At 43.5% G+C, this 25,215-nt stretch overlaps 1 protein-coding gene across 5 annotated transcripts in view; it reads left to right on the forward strand.

Annotated features, from left to right (window-relative positions):
• Nucleotides 1-1,042: 1,042 nt before the first annotated feature.
• CCDC85A (coiled-coil domain containing 85A) overlaps nucleotides 1,043-25,215 on the forward strand; it is a 68,457-nt gene continuing 44,284 nt past the window's right edge. For 2 of the 5 annotated variants that reach the window (XR_012055198.1, XM_002196902.7), the window contains exons 1-2: nucleotides 1,043-1,837; nucleotides 4,353-5,268. Coding sequence is in view for 4 of the 5 variants with exons in the window: in XM_002196902.7 (XP_002196938.5) it covers nucleotides 1,619-1,837; nucleotides 4,353-5,268 (1,135 nt within the window). In the remaining variant the exon portion in view is untranslated. Of the gene's footprint in view, nucleotides 1,838-4,352; nucleotides 5,269-13,174; nucleotides 21,857-25,215 lie in introns of those variants that run through there. The other 3 variants (XM_012572294.5, XM_012572295.5, XM_030268737.4) reach the window with 2 other exon arrangements.

The raw sequence follows: 25,215 nt of genomic DNA on the forward strand, positions 1-25,215 counted from the left end.
AGGATTAGCAGTAAGAACAAAGGAACAGTGTTTGATTTAACTGTCCTAGCTGCAACTTTTAAACAGGACTAAGAGCAGAAAATAGTCCTTGGTCTGATCCTCTGGCATCGGCAGGAAAATGCCAAGGGAGCTGGCTGGGACAGTCCCAAGGGGACAGGTTCTGCAGCTGCCTGTGCAGAGCCAGTCGACCTTGTGATCTGCCAGTGCTGGCATTAACTACTTCAATTTTCCTCTCAAGAACCAGAAATCTTCTTTAATACTACCTAAGTCTAAAATTGCAGAACTGGAGGTTGGAAGGGCCCATTAAGTGATGCAGCCTCTTCTGCCCACAGGGGGGTTGTTCAGGAGGAACTTTGTGATTGAAAAATAGGGATTCAACCAATTACTCACCTAATCATTTCAGTTCATCCACCTCTGCCTCTGAGATCTGCCGTCTCATCTTTTTTTGTAAGCAGCATGAATGGATTATCAAGTTTCATTCTCAAATAATCTAAAAGGCAGATTTATGCAGAGTTTTTGTATCTCTAAATGAATTGGGGAATGTGAGTCTCTTGCTACACTGCGGCTGGATATTCCTAGGGAAGGTGTATAAGCAGCCCAAGCCTAATTCCTGTGAGGGATTTAGCTCACTGCATGCGACCTTCAGCTGGAGTGAGGAGCTGACCTCGGCTTCGGTGCGAGCCTGTCCGTGCCTGGAGCCGCGCTGAGCCGCGGCGGTGCTGCCCGGCAGTGATGTAATGTGTGTGCCCTCCCGCCAGCCGCGCTACTGGAGGCGTCGCGTTGATGTGCGGGCGGCTGCGTTTGCGCGTCCATTCGGCGGGGCGCGGCGGTCACCGGCCGGGGCGCGGGGCCGGGAGGGCCGGGATGCTGCCGCGGGTGTGTCCCAGCCGCAGGCGCGTCCGTCCCTCGGGTGTGTCCGTCCCGCCCGCCGCCCCGGGATGGCTCCGGCCGCGCCGGCGGGCATCGGCCGGCAGGGGGCGCCCGCGAGCCGCGCGGGGCCCGCGCCGCCCCCGCCCGCACGTGGCGCGCGCCCCGCTGAAAAGCCGCGAGCGGCCCCGCGCCCGCCACTGGCGTCGGCAGCGTCCGCTCCGCTCGGTCCTCCCGGTGCTTCCCGCTCATTCCCGCTCATTCCCGCTCCTCCGCCGCCCGGCCCGCTCTGCCCACCGCCATGGTGCGCGGTATCGGCACGTCGCATCCTCCCCTGCATCCCGCAGCCCGGGGGCGGCGGGTACCGTGAGAGCCACCGCGCATTCCTGGCGCTGCGGCGAGGACCGGGCGCACGCAGCTGGCGCTGACCTGTTGCAAGAGCCGGGCTTGTCTTGGAGATCTTTCGTCTAGGTCTTTTTTTCAATTTTTTTTTTTTCCTTCTCGACGGGGGAAGTTTGCTCCCCAGCCTGTGGCTCGGTTTCCTCCACACCCTTTCCTCCTCCTTTTCCTCCTTTTTTCCAGGATCCGCTGCCTGGGGCCGAAAGAGGTCTCCCTCGTTACCCCCGGCCCAGCGCTGGAGCTGGGGGCACCCGCGTGCTGCGGGCTCGCCCTTTCCCCCGGCGGCGGCCGTGGGGCGGCCCCGGGAGTGCGGGGAGGCTCCGCGAGTGCCCCGGGCTGCCGGGCCGCCACCATGTCCAAAGTGGCGGCGGAAAGTTGCGGAGCAGCGCCGGCCGAAGACTTGTCCAAGGTGTCGGACGAGGAGCTGCTTAAGTGGAGCAAGGAGGAGCTGATCCGCAGCCTCCGCCGCGCCGAGGCCGAGAAGATGAGCGCGATGCTGGACCACAGCAACCTCATCCGCGAGGTGAACCGCCGCCTCCAGCTCCACCTCGGCGAGATCCGCGGCTTGAAGGTAGCGGGGTGGGCAGGGTGGGACCCCTGAAGTTTGTGTGGTGTCTCCCGCCGGGAGCTATCTCGTCAGGTAGATGGTCTGGGAGGAGCCGCTCCCGAGAACCGCATGAAAAGTGGATGAGGACTGGGTGAATAGCGTTTGATCCCGCTTAATAATCAAGCGTCCGGCTAAAGGACGACCAGCTGTTCGGCAGTCTGTGGAGCACAGCTGGTTTATGCTCTGCCCCGCTATTCTTTTGGGTTGATAAAAACGCTGAAGTCTTGTCAGCTTTGTGTTAGACTTCCTTGGTTGTGAGTGAGGTTAAATGGTCCTGCCTGAAGTGCACAGAAATAAGGGTTTTTGTAGCTCACGCTGTTTTCTGTCACTATTTTCAGACAGACGTAGTCTGTTAGGCAGGCTGGTAGGCTGCTGGAGGGAGCTGGTCATTTCCAGGATGCAGCGCAGCCTGTGGCAGGTGATGGCAAACCCGTGGGCTCGGGTTTGGGATGGTCAGAACCAATCCCTAATTTATTGTGCAAAAAGGCATCTGGCAATGCATCTCTGATCAGACCATTCTTCCTGTGTGCTCGTGCAGGGGCAGACCAAGTCTGTAATGGCTTATCTGCTCTTAATTTCACTCTCTTGGTGGCTGAGAAGCTTAGTCCCTAATGCTTCCTTCCCACTTCTGAGGGCTGGGAAAGAAGTGTGACTGTTTACAGAGCATTACCTTGCTTGTGGATTATAGATATAGAAAGTTACCTTAGAGATAGCTAAGAACATTTTCTGGCTTATTGCTTTGAGAATTTTCAATAAATTCCTTCAGTGAGGTGAGGTTGGAGGGAATGAGAGAAGACACACAAATGCAGTGTGGGCTTTTGAATTATTACAAGAAAGTGCATTAGAAGAGAGTTCTTCACTTGTAGAATGGTTTTAAATGACAGAATAATTGAGAAAGTGTCTTTGATAATAGTGTGGTATAAAATAAATAGTTCCTGCCTCTGAAGGTTTTGTGTTCTGCAAAGTATGTGTGTCCCTTTGGTGGTGTCTGAGGGTAAAAAAGACCCATCCATGGTAGTATTGAGTAAAACTGAACCTTATATTTAAATGTAAGTTCAGTTACAACAATAGTATCTTTCTCCCAGTTACGTGCAAAAGTATCTGGATTTCTGCATCTTCCAGTTAACTGACCAAACACACTTAAGATGGGTAGGACGGAGTCATAAATTCCTCTCTCAATTCCAAACTCCTTAAGTCTTGTTTGATTTCCTCCTTTTGTTCAGATGCCTCAGCTGGGGCTTTCAGAAAGAATCTGGGAGAAGGAGTTTTTTGAGCCCTGTCTTGGTATCTGGGACTCTCCCTCCTTTGTCCTGTGTGAAATAACTGCTCCATGAGTAAGAATGACCAGCTGGATGGGTGTCTCCTGCTTCCTGACTGAGGAATTGTGGACTTCCACAACTTTTTTTGATCCCACTGTGGGATCATTTCAAACATCTCTCACTAGCAGAGGTTTTTAAGGACCCCTTAAAGGCTCATTGAGATTTTTTTTCCATTGTCAAGTACAGTAAAATTCAATGTTATCTTGAGGCAAAAGTCAGAAAAACACAGGCATTCATGCACCTAAATCTGATGGAGTTACAAAAGCTTCCTTTTCTTAGGAAACTGTGCTGAAGTGGGGTTTCCATAAGACTGAATTTTTAACAACTTTGGCTAATCTGTGGTTGTAATGTCATACATAAGCAATGAATGTGTAGACGATGGGAGAAAGATAAATATGGTTGCAAGTTCAAACTAGAAGGATGAAATACTGAAGATGTTTTTATTCTGCTGTAGTAATACTCTGAACATTTTTACTTCAGTGTATTTGCTTCAGACTGTTCCTCACTTAGGGAAGGGCATAGATTCATGTACTTCATTTTGTTAAGGGTGAAAACATCTATTTAAGCAGGTTATTTAATTTCAGAGTGGTTGAAGCAATCGTGGTCAAGTGATGACTGACAAGGTTTTTATGCCAATCAGGAAAAAAATCCAGCAAACCCCATCTTTAAAAAAAATCTCTAAAATGGTCATGTTTATATGTGACTATGCTTTAGGGAAAAGGGAGTATAAATGTTAATAATTAATTATTTAAGAGAGCTTACAATTTCTGGTGTACCTTGCACTTTTATTTAGCAATAACTCACAGGTGAATATTTCTCAGGGGAGCAAGATCATCATGAGAGCACTTAGAATCCTTGCCCAATTTGGGAGCTAAATTACTCTGATATTTAGCATGAAAATTAATTAAGCACCTGAAACTTTTCTGCTGTATCAGAAGTTAGAAATTAGCTCCAAGCTATGGGCAGTTTTTGCTGGACAGCAGCTTTGTTTGCTCAAAGCATGGAGCAGTTAAAACGTGCCAGATCTACACATGGAATTATTTATGCCTTACTGAAGTGCTTAAACAAGGGTTTGCAGCAGTGCTGTCCACTGGCTTGTGTAACAGTTTAACATCAATTCCTTTAGACTCCCCTCTGTCATGGTAATCTTTCTCTTAAAGGACATCAACCAGAAGCTGCAGGAAGATAACCAGGAGCTGAGGGACCTTTGCTGCTTCCTGGATGACGACCGGCAGAAGGGCAAGAGGGTGTCCCGCGAGTGGCAGAGGCTGGGCAGGTACAGCGCCAGTGTCATGCACAAGGAGGTGGCCTTATACATGCAGAAGCTGAAAGAGCTGGAAGTGAGGCAAGAAGAAGTGGTTAAGGAGAACCTGGAGCTGAAGGAGTTGTGTGTGTTGCTGGATGAGGAGAAGAGTGGAGGAGCAGGCAGCCGGAGCTCTATCGACAGCCAGATCAGCCTGTGCCAGCTGACTGCCACCAGTGCGTACATCAGAGATGTTGGGGATGGCAGCAGCACCTCCAGCACGGGTAGCACAGACAGCCCAGACCATCACAAACACCACCCAAGTACCAGTCCAGAACACCTGCAAAAACCTCGGGGGGAAGGAAGCCCTGAGCATCAGAAACACCGGAGCATCAGCCCAGAGCACCTGCAGAAGCCCAGGAGTTCTGGCAGTCCTGACCATCACCTGAAAGGGCCGAGCCCTGAGCATCACAAAACCATTGTCAAAGTACCTGAACAACAAAAGCACAGCAGCAGCAGTCCAGAAACTATCCCAAAGCATGTTTTGAGTAGTAGTCCTGAACACTTTCAAAAGCAGAGGCCTGGTGGTAGCCCTGAGCATCAAAAGCACAGCGGTGGCAGCCCAGATCACCTTCAAAAGCACACGCCCAGTGGAAGTACAGAGCACCTCCACAAGGTGAGGGGTTCGAGCCCAGAGCATCTCAAACAACATTATGGAGGGAGCCCAGAGCACCTCAAACACCTCAGCGGAGGCAGCAGAGAAGGAACCCTCAGGAGACAAGTGACAGATGAGCTGTCCCCTCACCACAGGAGTTTGTACAACGGAATGAATGGTGGGTGAATATTTGGAGCAAAAGCTCACTTTGAAAATTGCTAAGGTAGTTTTGGTGTTATTCCAGCTCTTTCTGCAGCAGGAATGATGTTTGATGTGAAATGAAAGGCAATGAGTCTGGTGTTACCATTATTCCTTTAGCAGATGATTTAATTGGAGTACATGTTTGTCCATCCAGCAGGTGTGGGGTAGATTAAAGAAGTAGGGGGATAGGGCATTTTGAGTGTTGGTATAGGGTATCAAGGAAAAGCTCTCAGCCCTGACCCTGCTCTGTGGTTGGTAGATGTAAACTATTTGTCCCTAGGTGGATTTGTGTTTGCATAGGAGAGGAATTGCATTATGTTTCTTGTCCTGCTTAAACCTGAGTCAGCAGAGTGGAGGCGAGTGTCTCCAATTTCACTTCCACCTTCCTAATCTGCTTTGTCTGTAGCTTTAAAGATTTTAAAATTTCCTCTTTATTGATTGAAGACTTCTTTTATCCTTATCTATAAACTTTGGAAAAGACCCCAGATGAAGAGTAGGCACAATAAAAATGAATCTGATATCTCCTTTCAAAGCCTTGAGTTTGCATATTTTTTAATCATAACAAATTAAAAATTTAGTAAGATCAAGAAGGGGTTTATTTTCTGTTTTATTGCTGCCTTTTAGAAAGGTTTCCAATAAACATGCCTAGTTTTTAAGTGCAGTATATCCTGACTGATGGAAATAATTTGTTTGTCTTAGGAGAGTCACAATGTAAGTATCTTGCTATTTTGAAAGCTACAAAGTTCAGACATCCTACTCTGCTGTTGAAATAACTCATTTTAGACTTCGCAGAATTCGTATAGCCTGCTGCCTTTTATTTCTTCCATGTGCTTTGGGATGTTCTCATGAAGGCAATTAATGTCCTAGTTGGAAACCCTTTTCTCATGCCTTTATACTTAAATTTTAAATCGAACTGCAGAAAGTGATGATTTTGTCTTAGCAAATTGTCTTGGATGGATTCATGTGTTTCCATTTCATAAGCAGCTGTGAGAAGCTGTGTTGGCATCAGTGGAAGTGACCACTTGTTGGATCTGCTTGTGAGATGGGTGCTGTCTTCAACCTTTGTCACACTGGTCCAGTTACCAGCTGGGATTAACTTACACAATGCCTTCAGTTAGCCCCTCTCTGCAGGGGCAAATCCACATTGTTTTCAGTGAAATGTGTATTTTTGGCAGGGCTGACCAACTCCAGCATGGTAAGTATAGAGACTCCTCTTTTTAAAGACTTGGAAATGATTAATAAGGTGAATGTGTGACACATATGTGAAGATGTGTAATACAGAAGTTACTAAAGTTGGTCTTGCTCAACATCCATTAAATGCTGTATTGTTCTCCATTCAGATTTTTGTGTTTACTATTGACCTTCTGTAAGTAGCACAAAGTATGGAACCAGACTTCCCAAAAATGACTTGTTTCTTGCACCCATGATGTTCATCAGTCCACCACAGTTTAAGTAGGAGGGTGATCCAAGGTTTTAAGTATGTATTTTTAAAACTCACTCACAGGCGAAGGAAGATGTGGGTTTTCTGCTACCAGCACTGTAGGCTTTCTGTTTCTTTCTGTGTTTTTTCCCCCCCAAGTAGCCTTGTTAAGAACCATATTCCTAACAGTGCAGTGAAAGCAGTTGTTACTTTATTCCTGAGTTGACTGGCATCCTATGTGCAGCATACTTCAGCTGTCAAAAGATTGGACTCTGGCCACAAGGTGCGGGAGAGGGCAGCTGGTGCTCTGGGAGGCTCTTTATTGACTTTAATCAGAGCTTTGCCTGCCCTGTGCTTTATATAATCACTTTTACAGAGAAGTCCACTTTGGTTTGACAACTTCTCTCACCAGAAAGTTGTCAAAACTCTCTTCTTTCATATTTATATAATTTGATGCAAGCTTGAGGTTTAATTCTGACATCTGTCTGACCTTGATCAAACTTGGTAAGACTCTTGACAGCTCTGCTGTGAATAGAAGGCTTTAAACTTCAGGGAAATACTTGGCCTTCACAGCAGGGCTGAATCCTTCTGGGTATTTTGTGTTCTGATTTTGTCAGCTACTGTAAAGTTGTGGGGAACAGTTAACATGGAAGTGGTAGAAGTGCTGGTCATTATAAATTGTTACTGTTGTGAAAATAATGTGTAAATGTGAATTTGGATGTTCTGTGTGTACCTGACCCTGCCAGCTGAGAGTAGGCAATAATCTTGATCTTGTTGTAAGGAATGCTGAAATTGTGACAGTGGGAGTTAAGAAATGGCCTGGAAACCTGGCCCTAAATTCTGATGAGCAATACAAAAGGACATTATTTGATTGTGATCCCAAAGTGCATGTGGTACATACAGTATTATATTGCATTGGTGTAATCCAGTTTGTTTTCAAACTTGGACTATCTCTAACTGGCAGATGTTTGCAAATCTGTGTAATGAGTTTGCATAAGTTCTAAACTTATTGTAGTTCTTGTGGACTGTCATGTGAGCAGCAAGAAGTGCTGGTGACCCTAAATGATGAATGGCAGAGACACGCATGTTTTGATATTTAAAGGAGTAAAATAAAATATTTTAACTACGTAGTCAGAATTTATCTGAGTTAGTACAAGCCTGTCCCAATCTTCCTTTGTCTGAACTGGGCTCTGAATCATGTCTAAGAGGACAAGTTATTCCTCTGCATGTCAAACCTCATTCCAGAAGTGCTGTACTCTACCTGGAACTGATGTTCCTAATTGGAAGCATGTTTGGGACCAGCCTGGCTATTCCTGGAAAAATGGGAGCTTCTAGCAGCTCCCATTTAGCTGGATTTGCAATCCTGTCAGCACCTGGTGACCACAGGGAAGCAGTGGATTCTACAGGGTGGTGTTACCTCTCCCAGAGCTGAAGGTAAAGACATGTAGGATGGATCAGAGAGTTTGCAGGTTCTGACAGAGTGGAGCTGCAGTCAGAGCAGTTGCAGTATAATATTACAGTGCCATCAGAAATGTGATGTGCAGCTGGAGCTGCTTTGCAGGATGTGTTTATGCATTAATCATTGGCCTTCATGCATGTTTTAAGCTATGCGGGAAGTTACCTCAGCCTCTCACTCACAGGCACAGCTGAAGGAATAAAGGATGAGGTGATAACATTTCCTTTCATAATTCTTCTCATCTTCTATGCTCAAAGGTTTGATCTTGGTATTTTTTCTTGTATGACATGTCAGCTTTCATTTATAAGATTTATAAGGCTTTAAAAATACCCTCTACTTCATGGTTCTCCTACATCTTTTTCTGAAATGAGTGTCCTTAGCCTTTGCAGTGACAGAAAATAGGATGGGAGAACTAAATTTGGCCTGGTGCCTGTTAATTGAAAACACGTGTATTTAATTCTAGAGGTTTTAACCAAATAAAACATGGTAACAATCTTCTGCTGTAATCACACCTAAATGTTCTGGGTAATGAGAACAGGGGTATTTGGGATAGAAAGATTGCTGAAAATAGATGAGAAAATATCAGCAGTAAAAACATTTTGAGAAGAGAGCATTAATACACCCTAGAAGAATACTTGACAGTTTAGCTCTGACACAGATATCTGGGGTGTAAGTGCTTCTATAAATTGATTTACTTTCAGCATTTGCAGTCTAAGTGTTGTTTTTTTAATCTAAGTGATTTATTTTCAACTTTCTATTTTAAGAAGTCCTTTGTTTTACTCTCAGCTTTTACTTTTGTGTGAAAGGAAGGTATCCAAAGGCTTTCATGTGTCTTCTTGCTTCCTACTGAGGTTATTAATGAAGAGAAGTCAAACTGCTGACTAACACCTCCTGTACTGCTGGAGGTGTGAGGGCTCTTACAGCACAGATGCAGCATCACCTCTCCTTGAGCAAAGGTGGTTTTAGGCTAAACAGACTCAGCATAAATTTTGGACACTCTTATAAATGCACTTGTGAGAAGGAAAATTAAATTAGAAAACACTGCACTGAATAAAAAGGGGAAACTGCAGAGTGACTCCAGAGAGGAAAAGCTCATAACAATGTTACTGAGTTAACTGATACCCTCTCTGTGCAAACAGTTCCCCTTTGCTGGCTGAAGAGTGGGATGATGTCATATTTCTATGTATGTTTGCTTACATGTTACGTTTCTTAAAGTTGAAATGCAAATAATCTGCCTGTTGTTAATGGCACTGCACAGCACTCTGTGTGTGATATGACCTGTCCTGGTGGCACCCGTGACTGCCCAGCTGGGAGCCTGAGGCAGCATTGCTTACTTTTCAGAGTGCAACCAAAGACTACAAGGATCAGTGAGATTTTTTCCTTGACAATATGAAGGGATGTTGTGTTTATTTCAGGTATTTAATTTAGAAGCATAGAGCTCTGAAGCTTTGTCAGAGTCTTTCAAGTGAACTCTGTAGGTTTGATGTCAAACTTGTAAATTGGTTCCAGCTGTTACACACTGTAAGAGAACTGGGGCATGAGTTGTGAATATGGATGTGACTACAGCACACTGCATTTGTTACCCAACTCGTTTTTTTGGGGAGTGATTTATCATGTTGAAAATGTGTTTTCTACTATCAAAAAAATGAACCTACTAGAAACCCATGTTATAGGACTTTTGGGAGAGGTTTACAATTCCACATCCTTAACTTCACTGACATAACTCATTTTGATTTAAATGTTTTAATGTGCAGTGGATCATCCTTCCAGCAAAACTCTGGGTATATTAATGGGAGAGTGATGCCTCTCCTGATGGAGAGTGGCCTGGTTTCACAGGTTGTCTGGATGTTCAACACTGATTCCTGCACAGGTTAGAGGCTGATCCAAGTGGCACACAGGGGCTGGGGGCAGGGTTTGCTCTTGGGTGCTGTAGCACTGCTGGCTGCAGTGGGATGTGCAGGGGGACTCAGCTGCACAGCTCCTCCTGCTGCAAGACTGAGAACACCCCGGCACCTTCTGGGAAGTCACTGCTTCCAAGTTTTATTGTAATTTCCTTTCTCCCTGAGGCTACATATCCTGCTACAGGTGACTCTGTTTTGCAGTGAGGACTTAGCATTAATTCAGCCGTTGTTTGATGGAAGTGAGAGGCGGAGTAGGGAATAGAGACATTACCTTTAAGCCATCTCCAGTGTACCTCGTCTCTCTGGGAGCAAGGTCCCTGTTAGTCGGTGCTGCCAGGGATCTGGGAACTGGTCCCATAGCTCCCACAGCAAAGCCCCGTGGAGTGACTCTCTGGAGCCCCGTGAGCAGTGCCCTTCTCTCCCGAGCGGGACGGAGAGGAGGAGCCGTACTGGCTCCATGATTGGAGGCGTGTGGCCATCTCTAGTGTTTGGAGTGTCCCCTGGAACCTCCCTGACTGTGACGCCGGGGCTCCAGGGAGGAAGGGCCGCTGATCAGTCACAGGCTGGTACAAACAAAAACATCCTGCAAGCCAATGCCTGGTCCTACCTCCTGACTGTGGTACTGGTACGCCTGGGATAGAGCTGGCATACTAATCTTTTTTATGTTTTCTTTATTTTCTTGGGCATTTTTGAGAAACAATGTATTTTTTGAGTAGTGAGTGGTAGTTTGTTTTGGAAACAGCAGAGAAACTTGTTTTGTTTTCATGGTTATTGGGTCAAGGTGTGAGCCACTTGCCTTTACCTCGGAGAGCTTGTCAGGAGTTTGCATGGCTGTTAGTGTTGTCTGCCTGAAAAAAGTGGGCACATTTGTGTGTTAGTCTATGGGTTTTTTTAGTGCCAGAATGGCAAATCCTCACATTAAAGTCTTGTCTGAGTCCTTGCATAGAGAGAGTACCTTTAACCTGAGCTCAGGACCTCGTGTTATCAGTTCTTCATGCAGCTTTTGGAGTTAGTGTTGTGAGTTTAGAACAGTAAAATATAAGTTTAGAAACATTAGTGATTAAATGGTAAAATTCCCTGAACTATGGCGCTTACAATGCAGTCAGTATATTAGAGTAATTTTTGGTAAGTGCTGCTTGTTTAAGACATTCAGCCTTGTAGTGTATATTATGCTTGCCAGTCAGAATGTCCTGTCTCTTCTGTTCATCTATTAATGCTATTTATTTATTTTTAAATTTTATTATGAAATTAACAATGGAGAGCTGTGCAGGGGTTGAAGCTGAATGGGTTAAGAGTTAGAGGAGAGTGTGGCAGGCAGTGTAGTGTGGGGTTCAGATTTTGTACTGCTACACACACAAAGTGCAGGAATGTTGACAGGAGTAAGGGACAGCAAGGCATTCCAAATTACAGGGTATTTAATGAGGTATAATAAAGCCTTGTGTACATAAGAAAATGAATGGCAATGAAAATTCATTGGCTTCTAAGCTAGTAAGTTATGTCTTAATTAGTAAACTGAAGCACATCTTATCTTGGGTCATATTGCCATGTGCAAAGAGATATAGTTACTGAGGTAGCACTAAGAATTATCTTCAAGTCATGATCTTGATGTAAATCTTGTCTGCCTGTGCTTCTTCTCTGGTTAAAGGGTGGTCTCTGTGAAGAGAATTAGCTAGGACTGAAACTTAGCTTTGAATTCTGCTTATTGCAGGAAGCAGTACAATAATCTGTTTGAGAGGGAATGAGTTATGAAAGTATAACATGGGGGGTAAAGGGCACAAACTAAAATTGCCTTTCGAAAAATAAGCTGTAATGATATAACTCTGCTTATTTAGTGGACTTGTAAATTTATTTTTAAGTGATTTAATTCTGCAGGGCACACAGAGGAGGGTCAGGATTGTAATTTGTGTCCGTGAGCATTTGGTATGAAGCATAGAAGTGTGTGCAAATTTATTGATTGTGAATGGGAAAGCTGCTATCTTGAGCTAGGCTGTCTTAAAATATAAACAGTTCTGTGAAGGCTGTGAATAAAAAATAGTCTTACTCCTCATTTCTACTATAAAATTTGGGCCATATTTGCATTGTTTCTGTAACATTCATGGGGAGTGAAGAAGGCAGCAGCTCTGGACCTGTGTAGTTCAGCAAGAACATGCTTCTTCTACCCTTTATTTTTTATTAATATGATTCATGTGAACTTTACTGATTTGTAAAAGTCTATATAATAAATGAAGTGGTTATTTGGACCAGTGAAACAGCAGTGTTCAAGCACTATCAAGAGTAAAAGATGTGTCATAGCTGAAAAAGCACAGTGAGCCATGTGGCAACCAACAATATGGAATGTCTCCTAAAGTACCGTTTTTTTGCTTCCACAAGGTTACACAAATTATTCCAAAACCTTTATGCCTACAATATTAAACATCTCTGATCAGTAGTGAGATAGCTCCTGCAAATGTTTGACCTAAAAACTCACCAGATTCTTTCACTGCATCTCTTTAAGCTCCTGTGAGCTGTGAAAGTTTGCCTTGATCACCTGTGGAGCCTGTACCTGTGATTTGGATTCAAAGAAAAATATCAGTGCTTTCTACCAAGGGTACAAGGCTGATTCATCACTCTGTGATAAGCTTGCATTTAGGCCAAGTACAGCTAAGCCTGGAGAAAAGCATTGATTCCTGACCCACATCCCCTCTTGGCTCCTGAGTCTGTTTTTGGTTTACAGTGAACAAACTTAAATGATGTTCAAAATCCATCTTATGACTTTTGTGGTCTGCAGACATTGCTGAGGACATTAAGATGAGCCTCTAAAAATAGTATTGGATTATGAGAAACAAAAAGAACATTCCACTGGAGGCAGATGAATATATCAAGCACAAATACATGACTGTTGTGAGGCAGAACCTGCAAATTTGACTCAGATCCTTCCAAGGATTTGAGCACTTCCCTCCTTGTTAGCACCTGACTTGCACTGAAATGGGATGCCCAGACAGAACACAAATATCCTTGCTCATGCAGTGCTCTGAATGAAGTCACTTGTCTGTTGCTGTCATTCATCTTGTTTGTTTGGGTCCATTTTAGAAGTTTATGTAACCTGAAGTTAAATTTTGAATTTTAGGTTTTTGCAGTGTCACTAAGTCCAAAAAGAAAACATGACAAGAAAGCATTCCAGCAATGATTTTTTCCTAACCAGCTCTCCAACCACCAAGACCAAAGGCTTGTCAGTGGTAACTGAGCAGCAGAAGATACCAAATCTATGTCTCCTCCAGGTACAGGTGTTAAAAACTCTTTGAGTCATTCCTGTTGTTGGAACTTGATGCCTGGCCTGTATTCCACTCCATACTGCTGAAGGCTACATTATGACTACTTACACCAAAGCATGTGCACGTATTTTGGAGAAAAGATCCTGAGTTTTTATTAAAACAAATCCTAATTTCAGTGTGAAGATATTGGGATTTTATGTGTTTTAGCTTCTCTGTAAGCATAATCAAATGCTAAGATTTTTTTTCACTTTTGAGTGGACTGGAATGTTATATTCAGCCTGAATTGCAGGATTAGCAAGAGCATGGAAGTGACTGATCAAACTGTCTTGGAAGCATGGATCCCAGAGTTTTGTCATGTCATGTCACTCCGTCATCCTGGATTTGTCAAGAATGAGTTGAACAGTGTTGATGCCTTGTATTGATTGCAATATTGCAAGTACAGCCATTTGTATCCATGGAATCCTGAAAAGGTGGCTGGGGAGCTCCAAAAGGAGATGTAGCACAAAAGGACTTGCATGACCCACTTTCTACAGCGATGCAAATTCAAGTGTATTTACTTATCAGCTGCCACCTGAAGTGTGTCCTTCAGGCACTGGAGTCAGTTTCCTGGGCAACATATTCTATTCCACCTTTCCTATTTTGTGGTGTTTTTATTAATTTTTTAAACTAAAAAACCTGACAGTTGATTCCAGTGTCACTTTGGAAAGTGGATATTTAAAGGATTGATGAAGAATGTTTGAATGATAAACAATTTCTATTGGTGTTGAGAGCAAAATACTGCTGAATTTATCACTGAAGAGATCTATAGTTTGAATGTAGCAGACCTTGGCTGTGTCTGCTTTGCACTTAGTAGAGCTGCACTTAGCACATGTATTTTTAAGTCAGTTGGTGTTAGATATTAATCCTGCATGTCACTTAAAGCTAATATAAGATTTTTGGATATTCCTTGTCTTTGTTGCAGGAGAAACAGGATCTTGACTGCAAAGATACAGTCAGGTGATGCTTGTTTTCAAATTTAATACTTAAGTGCTTTTAATACCTCCCAGTTTTGTTAGATTTTGATTTATTTGTTCCTGCAGTGCTGCTCAGAAACACATAATGGTGCACAGGAAGCAAAGAGGCTCTGTAAAATCTTGGTCAAGAATCTGCAGTGAAAGATAAAAGTTACTAGTATGTTTTTATGCCCTGGAGTGAAAAAAATCCAGATAGTGTTTGCATTTTGTTTATTAAGAAATGCTGTTTCCCAGGGAAGCAGGAGTATTTTTATGCCATGCACTGAGGCTCACTGGTCTGTGTCTTTGCTCATCAGGTGTCAGGAGAGTTGGCTGCTGCCTGAGCCAGCTGCTTGATTTACATCTCAGCTCATGCAACTACTGATACAGGGCCCAAGTGCCAAATTTGTGTCCCATCATGTCTGTGCAAACACAGTAGGAAGGGTTCTTTGGGAGACTTTCTTCACTGCTCCAGAAGTCTCATCAGCAGAGCACACTCTCAGTTCAGCCACACCCAGAGACATCTGTTGCAAACATAGAGATAAATTTCAGCAAGCACATGTTTCTCTATTTTAATGGTGTAAATCAGAAGTGGCTCTTTGCTCTACAGATTGCAGGCACAGTTCTGTTTGTGAGCACCATCCCTTTAGCAATCTAAATTCAGGATTCAACTTCTAACTGAGGGTTTGAGCCAGCTCAGACCTGGAGAACCAGGGGTGGATGAGATTGTAGACCTTGGTTTGTCACCTGTGGATCTGTCCATGTCCGGTTCCATTTGTGTTTATTCCCCATGCCATGGAAGGTGTGCCCTGATAGTGAACCAATCAGCTGGGCTAGAGGCTGACTGTGGGGAGTTGTGGGATTTTGGGGAGAGCTCATCAGACATCGGGATAATCAGACTTCGCATCCTGTTTTGCTCTGGTTTTGTGAACATGTGTTTTAAAGTATGTGATGTGCAGAAAACTTCTCTCTCTGAATGCAAAGCCAAATGCTGGAAAGCCTAAACCCAAGTGTATGTCAGATCTGAAAGTTAGCAAAAGAAATATTCAGTGACATCTATTTTCAGAGATTCACAGCTTATTCTGAGTTGGAAGGGACCCACAAAGATCATCAAGTCCAACTCTTTAGTAAGTGGCCTGTGTGGAGACTGGACCCACCACCTTGGTGATATGTGCTGAAATCATCATCAGAGGGAAAGACTGAAAATCTGTAATATATTGGTCATCAGATTAACAAAATTTATGCCTCTTCTGAAAATGGCCTTTGCAGTCTGTTTGTCCTTTTCAGGCCCAAAAACTTCTGCTCTGGTTTGTGCTGCAGAAGCTTTCTGAGTTCCATGGAGTCCTGTGTGCTTCAAAAGGTCTAGTGCAAGCCTGTGACTCCAGAGGTCAGACTGGGGTACCCAGGGCAGAGGAGAATATTGCTGTTTTCCTTTGCTCCCTTGCTTGCTGTGGAAATCCACTGGCAAGTCCTGTCCTTGCTCCAACTTGTAATGCTGCTGTTTGAGCCTGCAGAGGGTCTGGGACCAGTCTTGTGTGATTGAGGAGAGAAAGCAGCTCTACCCAGAGGGCTTGGCTGGATTAACTCATGGCGTTCTGGCCCTGGAGAGTTCCTGTGTGTGGGCTGGGACAGCATTGATGTGTGGAACATCAGTAGTTTATGTGTGTGAATGCTCCCCTGGTGGCAGCCCAGTCCGAAAAAATGTCTTTATGAAGGTGAGACCTTGATGTGTATCAAGAGTTGTGGGTGTGCCCTGAGGAAATGCTTACACTTGTCAATAGTGCCTGGTTCCTGCTTGCAGCTTTTATCAATACTTCCAGAAACAATTCACCAACCACACAAATATTGTCATCATCACCTGTGTAGTAAGAACCATGAACTAAACAAAAGACAAGACAGGATTAATCAGCCACTAACTAGTGCAGATTTCCTGAGGTTTTGCTGCTGATTATTCAATTGCATCATGTCAATTTTCTAACAGCTTTATTCTTAGATTGGTCTGTTCTCAGCATGGTGTAAAAACTGGGGCTGAAGTTACACACACGCCTAGAAAACAGCTTTATGAACAATCAGCTTGAGACAAACATTTTCAATGTGTTTCCTTTCAAAATCAACTTTTAAGGCAATGTTTCCTTCCTTCCTGAATCTCCTGAATTGGGCTAGTGGGAAACAAAGCTATTTTTAATTCTCTTTTGTGTGTGCAGCATTCCTGTTAGAAGCCATTAATCTACCTTTTGCATTTACAGGGCTGCTTAAAGGTGTCCTGGCACACGAAGTGATTTACAATGAGTCCACACCTGAAGGGCTGTGATAGCTTTACTAGAGGAAGCTCTGTTTTCTGTCCTGTTTCTCGTGGCGTGTTTTCACTGTTACAGAGTAGTTGTGTAGCTGTAGTTGTCTTGATTTGGGAAATGAAGATGCCAGTACCAGCCAGAGGCATGGACAGCTCTCTGCTGTGGATTTCAGGCTGTTAACTGGTACAATCCAGAGGAGCATTAATAATAAAATAAAGCATCAGAATAAAATTTGAAAATTAACATTCTTGAGATCAAAAAAAAGAGAGAACACAGTATTTTGGCAAGATGGTCATATGTCCCTCAGCCATCCATCAACCGTGTGGCATATTGTGACTGTGCCAGGGTTGGGGGAAGTGGTGCTTAGCAGATATAAATCGCCACTGTGAGGCTCGGGCTGAACATCTGTGGCTTGGCAGATGTGGAAGGGAGGAACTCGGGCTTTGGAGCTGTTCTGGCTGGGTGCCAGCAGACTCTGTTCTAGCAGGTAGGTGGCTGCTGCTCTCTGTCAAACACTGCAGGCTGAAATGTTTGCTTAAAGTCCTGTGAAGCTGGGGCTGTGTTCAAGAAAACAGGGGGAGAGGTTCTCCCTGCCTGCCAAAAGCTGGAGCTGTCCCGTGCGAGGCCGCTGCAGCAGGGGCAGTTTGAGAAGGGGTTGGCCCTGCTCGGGGTTCGGTGCGGGCTCCAGAGCTCCCCGGTGCTGTGGCTCTGTGGGGAGCCGGGGTCTGACATCCTGGGATGACAGCCCAGACATTCCCGGCCAGGGAGATGTGCTGACAGGACAGCAGCAGCGATCCTGCTCGGGAGCACAAAGTTCCTGCAATTACAGCAGCTTCCTGCCGTGCCAGGGAGCCAGTCCTTCATGGCCCTTCCCAGCCAAAATGTGCTCTGAGTGCAGTCTAATGTTTCACACCTGGGCCGAGATTAAAGAGACAGTAGTACTGCTCCTATTTTCATCTTAATTGCAAACCAGAGCAAACACCAGGTTGCGTGTCCTGAGCATGATTTAGCAACCTGTTAGTCTTTTAATTGCTCTGATTATTTGGTACTTGAAATAAGTGGATATTTTTAAAATCTCCTGGCAGTAACTTCTAGAAAAAAGTCATTGCTTCTCATTTTGCAGGCATTTTGTCTTTCATGCTGAAGTACAGGAACATATGGTGCTACTTCTGAGGTAGCACTTGTTTAAATATCTTTCCTTGTAAACTTTTCTGCAGAGCCATATAATTTTCTCCTGTAAAAAAACATTCATACTGTTTTATAGCTACTTAATAGGATTATCATGTTTTTATAATTGCGAACTTTTAATGGAGGTGGGTCAAGAAATTAAACTCTGAACCCTGAATAAGACAAATGAGCAGTAAGCAGTTAGAAATTCAAAGAGAGTAGTAAGAAATAGTGAAAATAGTATAAAGCAAATAAAATAGTTTATCAAAACATATCCCAGGTATTTTGAAAGGGTCAAACCAGTAATTTTATTTTTAAGCTGAGCTCTTGGGCTACCATTGGCAGTCAGTAGACACTCTAATACAGTGTCCAGAATCCTCACATGGAAGCCAGGTACATCTGTTTGTGTTCAGTCTGGTGAACAGGTCTCCCAAGTCATGGTGTTCCTTCCATGGGAAGTTTGAGTCAGGAGCATGCATTAAAAGATGTAAACCAGCAGCACATTCATCTATATACAATGAAGAGAAACTGGAAGTGTTCCTGAGTGTGGTACAGCCAGGAGAGTCAGAGGAGTGGAATAACTGGAATATTCTGTATATTTTTTGTCTACATTGCTAGACTCTTACCCAGCATGAGAGATGATTAGTGAGAGGCTAATTGGCCTGTTAAGTAAACATATTTAGAAGTGTATAAAGGATATGTATCTCAGGAATTATGCAGATCTAAAACCCTTCTCACACAGCAGTGGGAAATGCATTCCAGGGGCAGTGTGCCAGGCTCCCTCTCTGCTGCCTTGGACATGCTGAGCCAAGGTTGGAGTTGTTCACAAGCCTTAGAAAATGCTGCAGGGATGAAGCATCTCCAGGAGATGAGGAGCTGGCCCAGTCTTGCCTGGGGGCAGAACTTTCTCTCCCTGTGGGATGCCAGATGGAGCAGCAAAGCACAATTGCTGGAAGCAGAAAGGCAGCAGTAGGATGGATCGAACAGGATCTCCCTTCTCCTGCAACTGGGCTCAGGACTGATTGCCATCTCTAGGGAAACATCACTCAGATGTGGAGGTGGCTTTTGTAGCTGTAATGAGAGCAGGCTGTGTTTGATGTTGGAGGTTTGGAATCGCACCCTGCTGAGTGCAGACAATAGAGTTGCTCAGAAAATAGTTTCTGAAGGTTTTTTTGAGAAGAAGAAAGTGGATGAGGTCAGACAGATTCAGAGTTATATCTAAGAGTGCACAGGTTGTAAAGTGAAGGACTGAAAAAACAAAAATGTTAGACTCTGGGCAATGGAAAATGTCATAATCCAATTAGGTAAAGTTGGATTATGTTGAATTTACCCTAATTTTGAGCAATATTCCTGTTTCCTGAAAATGAAGGTGTGGAAGAGCAGAATTAGGTTACAGGATAACCAAAGCTCCAGCATTTCCAAGTTTAAAATGGTAGGAAAAGCTGTAGGTAATGACTACTTATATATCACTTTTTTGGGGGTGCTGAATGCAACAACTGAAATGGCTGTTGTTTTTCAGTCAGTCTCAGGTATCCATTTGGTCTCCTGCCCACCTCATTCTGCTGGCAGGTGGACAACAGGACAGGAATTTATCACAGAGCCAGCCATGGTGGAGTGACCATCGTGGTGCTGCTGGTCCTCACCAGCTCCCAGGAGCTGCTCAGGATTTCTGCTTCCATAGCACCTCTGAGCTCCCTTTGGCTTTTGGTGTCTTGAGCACTTGGAGGAGCTCCTGCCAGTCTTTCCTTATGACTGTGAATGGGGTTTGGCAGTCCTGGCAGCTGATAGTCTACAAAAGTTAATATATTTTTGTGTGGCCTCTCCTTCTCTACCAGAGTTCTCTGTGAAGCAGGATTCTTCCCCCGTGTGCTGGAAGGCAGAAATCCTTCACTATGGAGTATTTAATTTTTCAAATGACTGCTGCCACAGTATTAGTCAGTAGTCTGTGTTAGTTGAACTCTGCTGCCGAATCTGAGCTTTCCTATTAAAAAAGGAGAAAGCAAAATATTTTTTGTATCCTTTTACTAAATTAATCTTAATGTGCAAGTCATTTCTATGAACTTGATTATTATTGCTGGTGGAAAAGCAATTACATTGGAAAACCAACTAAAAGTCTATAGTGAGATTAAAGCCTATAGTTCTAGATATTTTCCTTGATTTATTTTTGATAGTGGGTGATTTATTATTTAGAGTGAGATAGAGATCTAGGAATTCCTCCTGGCTCCCCTTGTTAGTCCCTGCCTAGCAGCTGTTTGAACCTTATGGCACTAAGAAATTCCTACAGGTGCCTGCACTTTGGGGCTTGGAAAAAAACCCCAGGTAAAGTGAATCTGTAAGAATCTGATGGTTCATTTGATATGTGGCCATACAGGGGAGCAGGTCATTTAGGGGACCACTTGTCTCATTTTAATTCAACTAGAAAATGCTTACTCAGCTGCACAAATAGGACTATCCATCTGTACACCTATTATGGAATCAGATTAATTAATGCAAAAGCAGTGAATTAACTTCAGTTACAAAGGCTGCCCTGAATTGCTCAGTAATAATTTAATCCTATATTACACAGGTAGAAGGCACCATATAACTAACATGTTAAACTACAAATTTCTCATCCAACATGAATTTTGAGGGTTTTTTATCTTGTTTTCAGCATTGTCAAGGAGCTTAGCTAAATAGCCTTACAAAAGTAGAAGGTTTGAAAGCTTTATTGAATAATTTTGAATGCTTAGTTTTAGCCTTAGGACTATTTCTAACTATAACCTGAACTAACTACCTTTAATCTTTCAGTTTGTCTAAGTGTCATTCTGATAAATTTAACATGAATCAAAGGTACTGTGGGATAGAAAGCTTTCTTGGGAGGTTACTCAGAAAAGAAATAGTTTTGCTTTTAATTGCACAGGTTAATATGAAATTGTCTTTCTAGTTTGAAAACAAAAAGTGATCATGTGCAGTTGCCTGGGAGCATCCATCCTGCCATCCTGCTGCCGAGGTGTTTATGAAGAGTCAAAATGTTTATCAGGGAGGGTTTTTGTATTTCCAATGTCACTGTAAGGTCATAAGTACTTTTCAGGGAAATACATGCCTGTGGGCTGCATTTGTTCACAGCCACCACACCCCATTCCTTCCATGCTCCTGTACAGGGTTCCAGGTTGGATGTGAAGCTCTTAGTGGGAAATTTCAAGTCTGTACCCAAGGGACAGTCAGTACACTGGGAAGGTGCATGAAGGTGCACTGGGGGTAACACAGAGCTTGTTCTGTAGCTGTACAAATAAACTCAATATTCAAATGCACAATCTCTCTGAAATACGACAATAAGGGAGAAAATAGAATTAATACAAGTGTTGCCAATCCATTACTGTACTGAGGGCAGGAAATCAGCCCTGCTCTCTGCCACAAAGTAATACTATGGAAGTCTGGGAACCATCCTTGCTGGGCATCAGGCTCTGCCTAGTGCTTCAAAGAAGAATTGCGTATGACTTGCACTCGAGCTGTGTGACAATGTGTGATTGCGTTTCTGGAGATTGGAACTGTGTTTTTCCCGTTTCCTTTTGACATCACTCTGATGACAGCTGAGGGTCAGCAGTGTTTGCTAAAGAGATAATGGTAGTCTGATGGCCCCTCTCCTTGAGGAAATGCAGATTTTAGTCACTGATAATTAAAAATTACAATTACTGTGTGATCTTGAGTGTGGTTTGGAGCTTTTTTCCTCTTAAACCAAGGAATTTCTTAAAGCATTTCACTGGAAAATGGAACTAGATGGAGAAACATGGTGGTGGTTAAGTTGTGGAGAGAGTGAAGCACAGGATTGTGGAACCTGTGGATTAAGTTCTGCTGTGTTGCAATTACTCCTATGGGCATCACAGGAACAAACATGGTGCAGTGGTAAGCCCAGAATCTTGAGGGTAAATAATTTATTGAATATATACTAACATGAGATGTTATGGTTTAAATATCTTGAATGAAAAGAGCATAATATGCTTTTTCAGTCACTCCCTTCACTGAAGTTGTAAAAAAGAAGAATCAAGGAAATACTGAGCTCGGATTGTTGAGCCTGTTTTCCTGCCAGGAGTGGAGTCCTTGAAGGAGGAATAAGAATTAGGATTGCCAGGAGCAACAACTGACCTTTCAACGCTTGGGGTGCTGTAAGTTGGCAGATCACAGGGGTACTTCCAAAGCAGAGCTCCCAGCCTGTTCAACCCCATTTTGATGAAAAATGACATGTCAGAGGAAGAGGGGATGTTTATCTTGCTGCAAAGAACCATTCACACAATGATTATCTTGATTTTATTTTCACAGGAACATATGTTCCGTGTTTAATCGTCAACACCTTCCTTAGGTCTTTGCTTCCCACCATAACTAAAGTATGAAAAATAAGTGGGAATACAGTGAAGGAAACAGGTGGGGTTGGAAAAAAACCTTGGCACAGTTGGCCACACATAGAACATCTTTTAGAGCATTAACAGGGGTGAAAAATTATGGCCAGTAAACCAGAGGGGGAAGGGATAGAGGGATTTGGCTTTAATTTCATTTTTAGTGGGAAGAAGAAATTAATTTATATGAGAAATTGCTCATACACAGTTTGATCCTCTTGCAGGAATATTACCATTGATTTCTGGAGGAATGGGATGTGCCACCTTGTTTGCCTGAGACTGTGCATTTCTTTTGGTACAGAGTAATTCACTTACACTCCAAAAAACCCTAACCCAAACAAAAACCACCACAAATAAACAAAATCTACTTCACTGCATGGAGATTAAATTAGCTTTTAAATCTCTAATACGATTGTTATGGAGGCTGAGGAAAGGTTCTCTTGAAATTTTGCTACTCGGAGTAACTCCACATTGTTCAGTAGTGGCAATGGTTAATTCATTTTCTAAAGATCACGTAGGTACATGAGGCTGAAACCTTGTGATTTATTTTGAGCTCTGAGGAATATAATGTGAAAACCTATTCAGGTTTTACTGGCTGGCCAGAGACTGCAGTCAGTTTAATGAGACACAGCTAAATTTACCATGATAAAGTGCTCCTCCATGCACAGAATAGATGTTGTGGTCCTGTGCTGGTGATTGATGATTTATTACCTTCAAAACTGTAGAACTAATGTGCGGAAATAATTTTGAGCGGATTATTCATTGTTTTTACCTCCTGGAATCTTGTATGATTGGTAAACATAATTTAAAATTAAAAAAAATCCAAACACAAAATTTAACTCAGATTTTTGGGTTGTGTATTTTAGAACACCCCCTTTTCCCTGAGGTGTTTTACAAACCTAATGTAGCACCAGTTTTGTGCTGCAGAAGATGTTTATAGCTCACTTTATTTGGTTTGTTATCAAATAACTGGCTTTACTCTGTAAAGCTCTCAAGGGACCGAGTGAAGCTCCAGTGTGTGGATGATCCCTCTGTGCATGGTCCTTCATTCCCAGGCAGTCCATGGGCTGATCCCAGCTGACAGCCCTCAGTGTGGAGCCCCAGGCACTGGGACTCCACTCACAGGGAAATGCCTACAGCAGGTATCACTTAGACCGGGAATTTTCAGTTTCCAGTCGTGGTTAAAGCTCCTGCTTTAACTGTTTAACTTCTGGGGAGAAAAACTTGCTCAGGCAGAGGGTTAGATCTAGAAAACTGAGAGGAGAATCCAGCCAGCAGGAGATGGAGAGGGGGGAGGTGTGTTAGAGGCCAGAAAAATTATTAAATGTGCTGTGGTTGTCTCTGACAAGCACACCATGACACAGAGTTTTGGGGTTTCTTCGGATGCAAGCAAGCCTTGGGTCTGCCTCTTGCACTGTGGGGATTTGAAAAAAACTGTGCTGCTCCCCCAGTGGGTTCCTTATGCTCAGGGCTCTGTAAAAATGTACATTTAATTACTAGCCTGTCCTGGAGGTCTCATTTTGGCGATGTTGGGTCTATAAGCTGAGCTGCTGATGAGCAGCTCAGCCAGAGTCCTGCTAGAGCAAAGAGCAGCTCAGCTTGGCAGCATCAGCCTCCAGGACTGTTTGTGTCTGCTGCTGCAACCATCAGCTGTGCTTCCCAAATCCAGGGAGTTAGGCAACATAGGATATGTGCTCTGACAGGCTCCACAGCAACTAAATGTTGGATTTAGGTGGAATTCTGTAAGTCCATAAGCAGTTTTGATCCTTGCCCTAGAGAGCGGAGGTGAGCCGATGACTTTGCTTTGTGAGAGAATGTTTCATAATCCTCCTTTAAGCTTGGGCTCCTGTGCAGGTCCGGGGTGACACAAGGGCTCAGCAGTGTCCTAGCTGACAAAAGCAAAGGCTCTGTGTTTAATTTAATCCTTTATTTATTTAAAAGGAAAGAAGCTGTACTTTTGCAAGCAAGGCTCTTCTCAGCATCTGAAAGCTGGGAAGAGTCAGTCTGGATCATTACCTAGATTTTTAACCTCTGGAAAGAACACAGGTGAGCTTGTGGTGGAAAAACCATTATCTTTTGAGTCAGTCATAAATACTGTGAGGGTAAAGGTTGAAATATTAAACTGAGATTCTTTCTGCTTGCTCTTTGAAATACCAAAGACCAAGAGCTTGAAAGCTTTTCCAAGGCTTTCTGCAAACATTAGTGGTGGAATTATCATTCACTTTTTGTCAGGAGCTGCTGTGTGGTGCTGTAAGGAACCTGTGCTCCAAGCAAACACAGCCCTGTATCCCCCTCTCCTTCGAGTCCTGAAGCTGGTTTGTGTTCTCTCATCACAGCACCTATTTATTCTCTTTATCACAACCATCTCTTTGGCCCCTTGTCCCTGTCACTCTGCTGGTGGTTTGGTAGATAAAATAGATTTAATTACAATCAAAAATGCCTGCTGAGGGTGGGCATGGTGCAGGACTATGTCAAGACAAATTGTTCCATGCTGGGGGAAAACCTCCCTTCTCTGACCTATTTTCTCTTTTGGAAATTCTGTTTCCCTTATGCTTCCCTACATATCTTCAGAAACTTCAGTGCTAAAGAACTTTATGATCTATAAGTCAGTTTTTTGGCCTTCATCTTTAAGTAAATAAGTATCAGGTGGCTCTGCTCCTCAGACTTGGAGCTGCTCACAACTCCTCTATCCATTACAGACACCAAGCCCTGCAGTGCAACAATCCAGGGAGTATTCTGTTTGGTAAAAATCAATCATCACGATCTTTCTACATCTCCCTGTTTTGTTATCTGTCATCTTGAATTCATCAGAATGATCCATGTTTGGGTTTTCATCCCTAAATCTGGCCAGACTGTGTGATAAACAACAGTGGCCATGAGACAGTTTCCTTAAAGGGCTCTTGGCACTCAGTCTTCACTCCTGGAAAAAATTGTGAAATAATGAAAGATGTTGTGGGAGACATGGGTTTGTTTTCAAGGTCTAAGCTTTATGCTCAAGGTAGTCATAGAAGAGTGCTGTCAAATTACTGACGTCTGGAATGTGAATTTATCAAACTTCTACTATGGAAATTTT

This window comes from Taeniopygia guttata, chromosome 3, assembly GCF_048771995.1.
Source record: "Taeniopygia guttata chromosome 3, bTaeGut7.mat, whole genome shotgun sequence".
NCBI lineage: Eukaryota > Metazoa > Chordata > Aves > Passeriformes > Estrildidae > Taeniopygia > Taeniopygia guttata.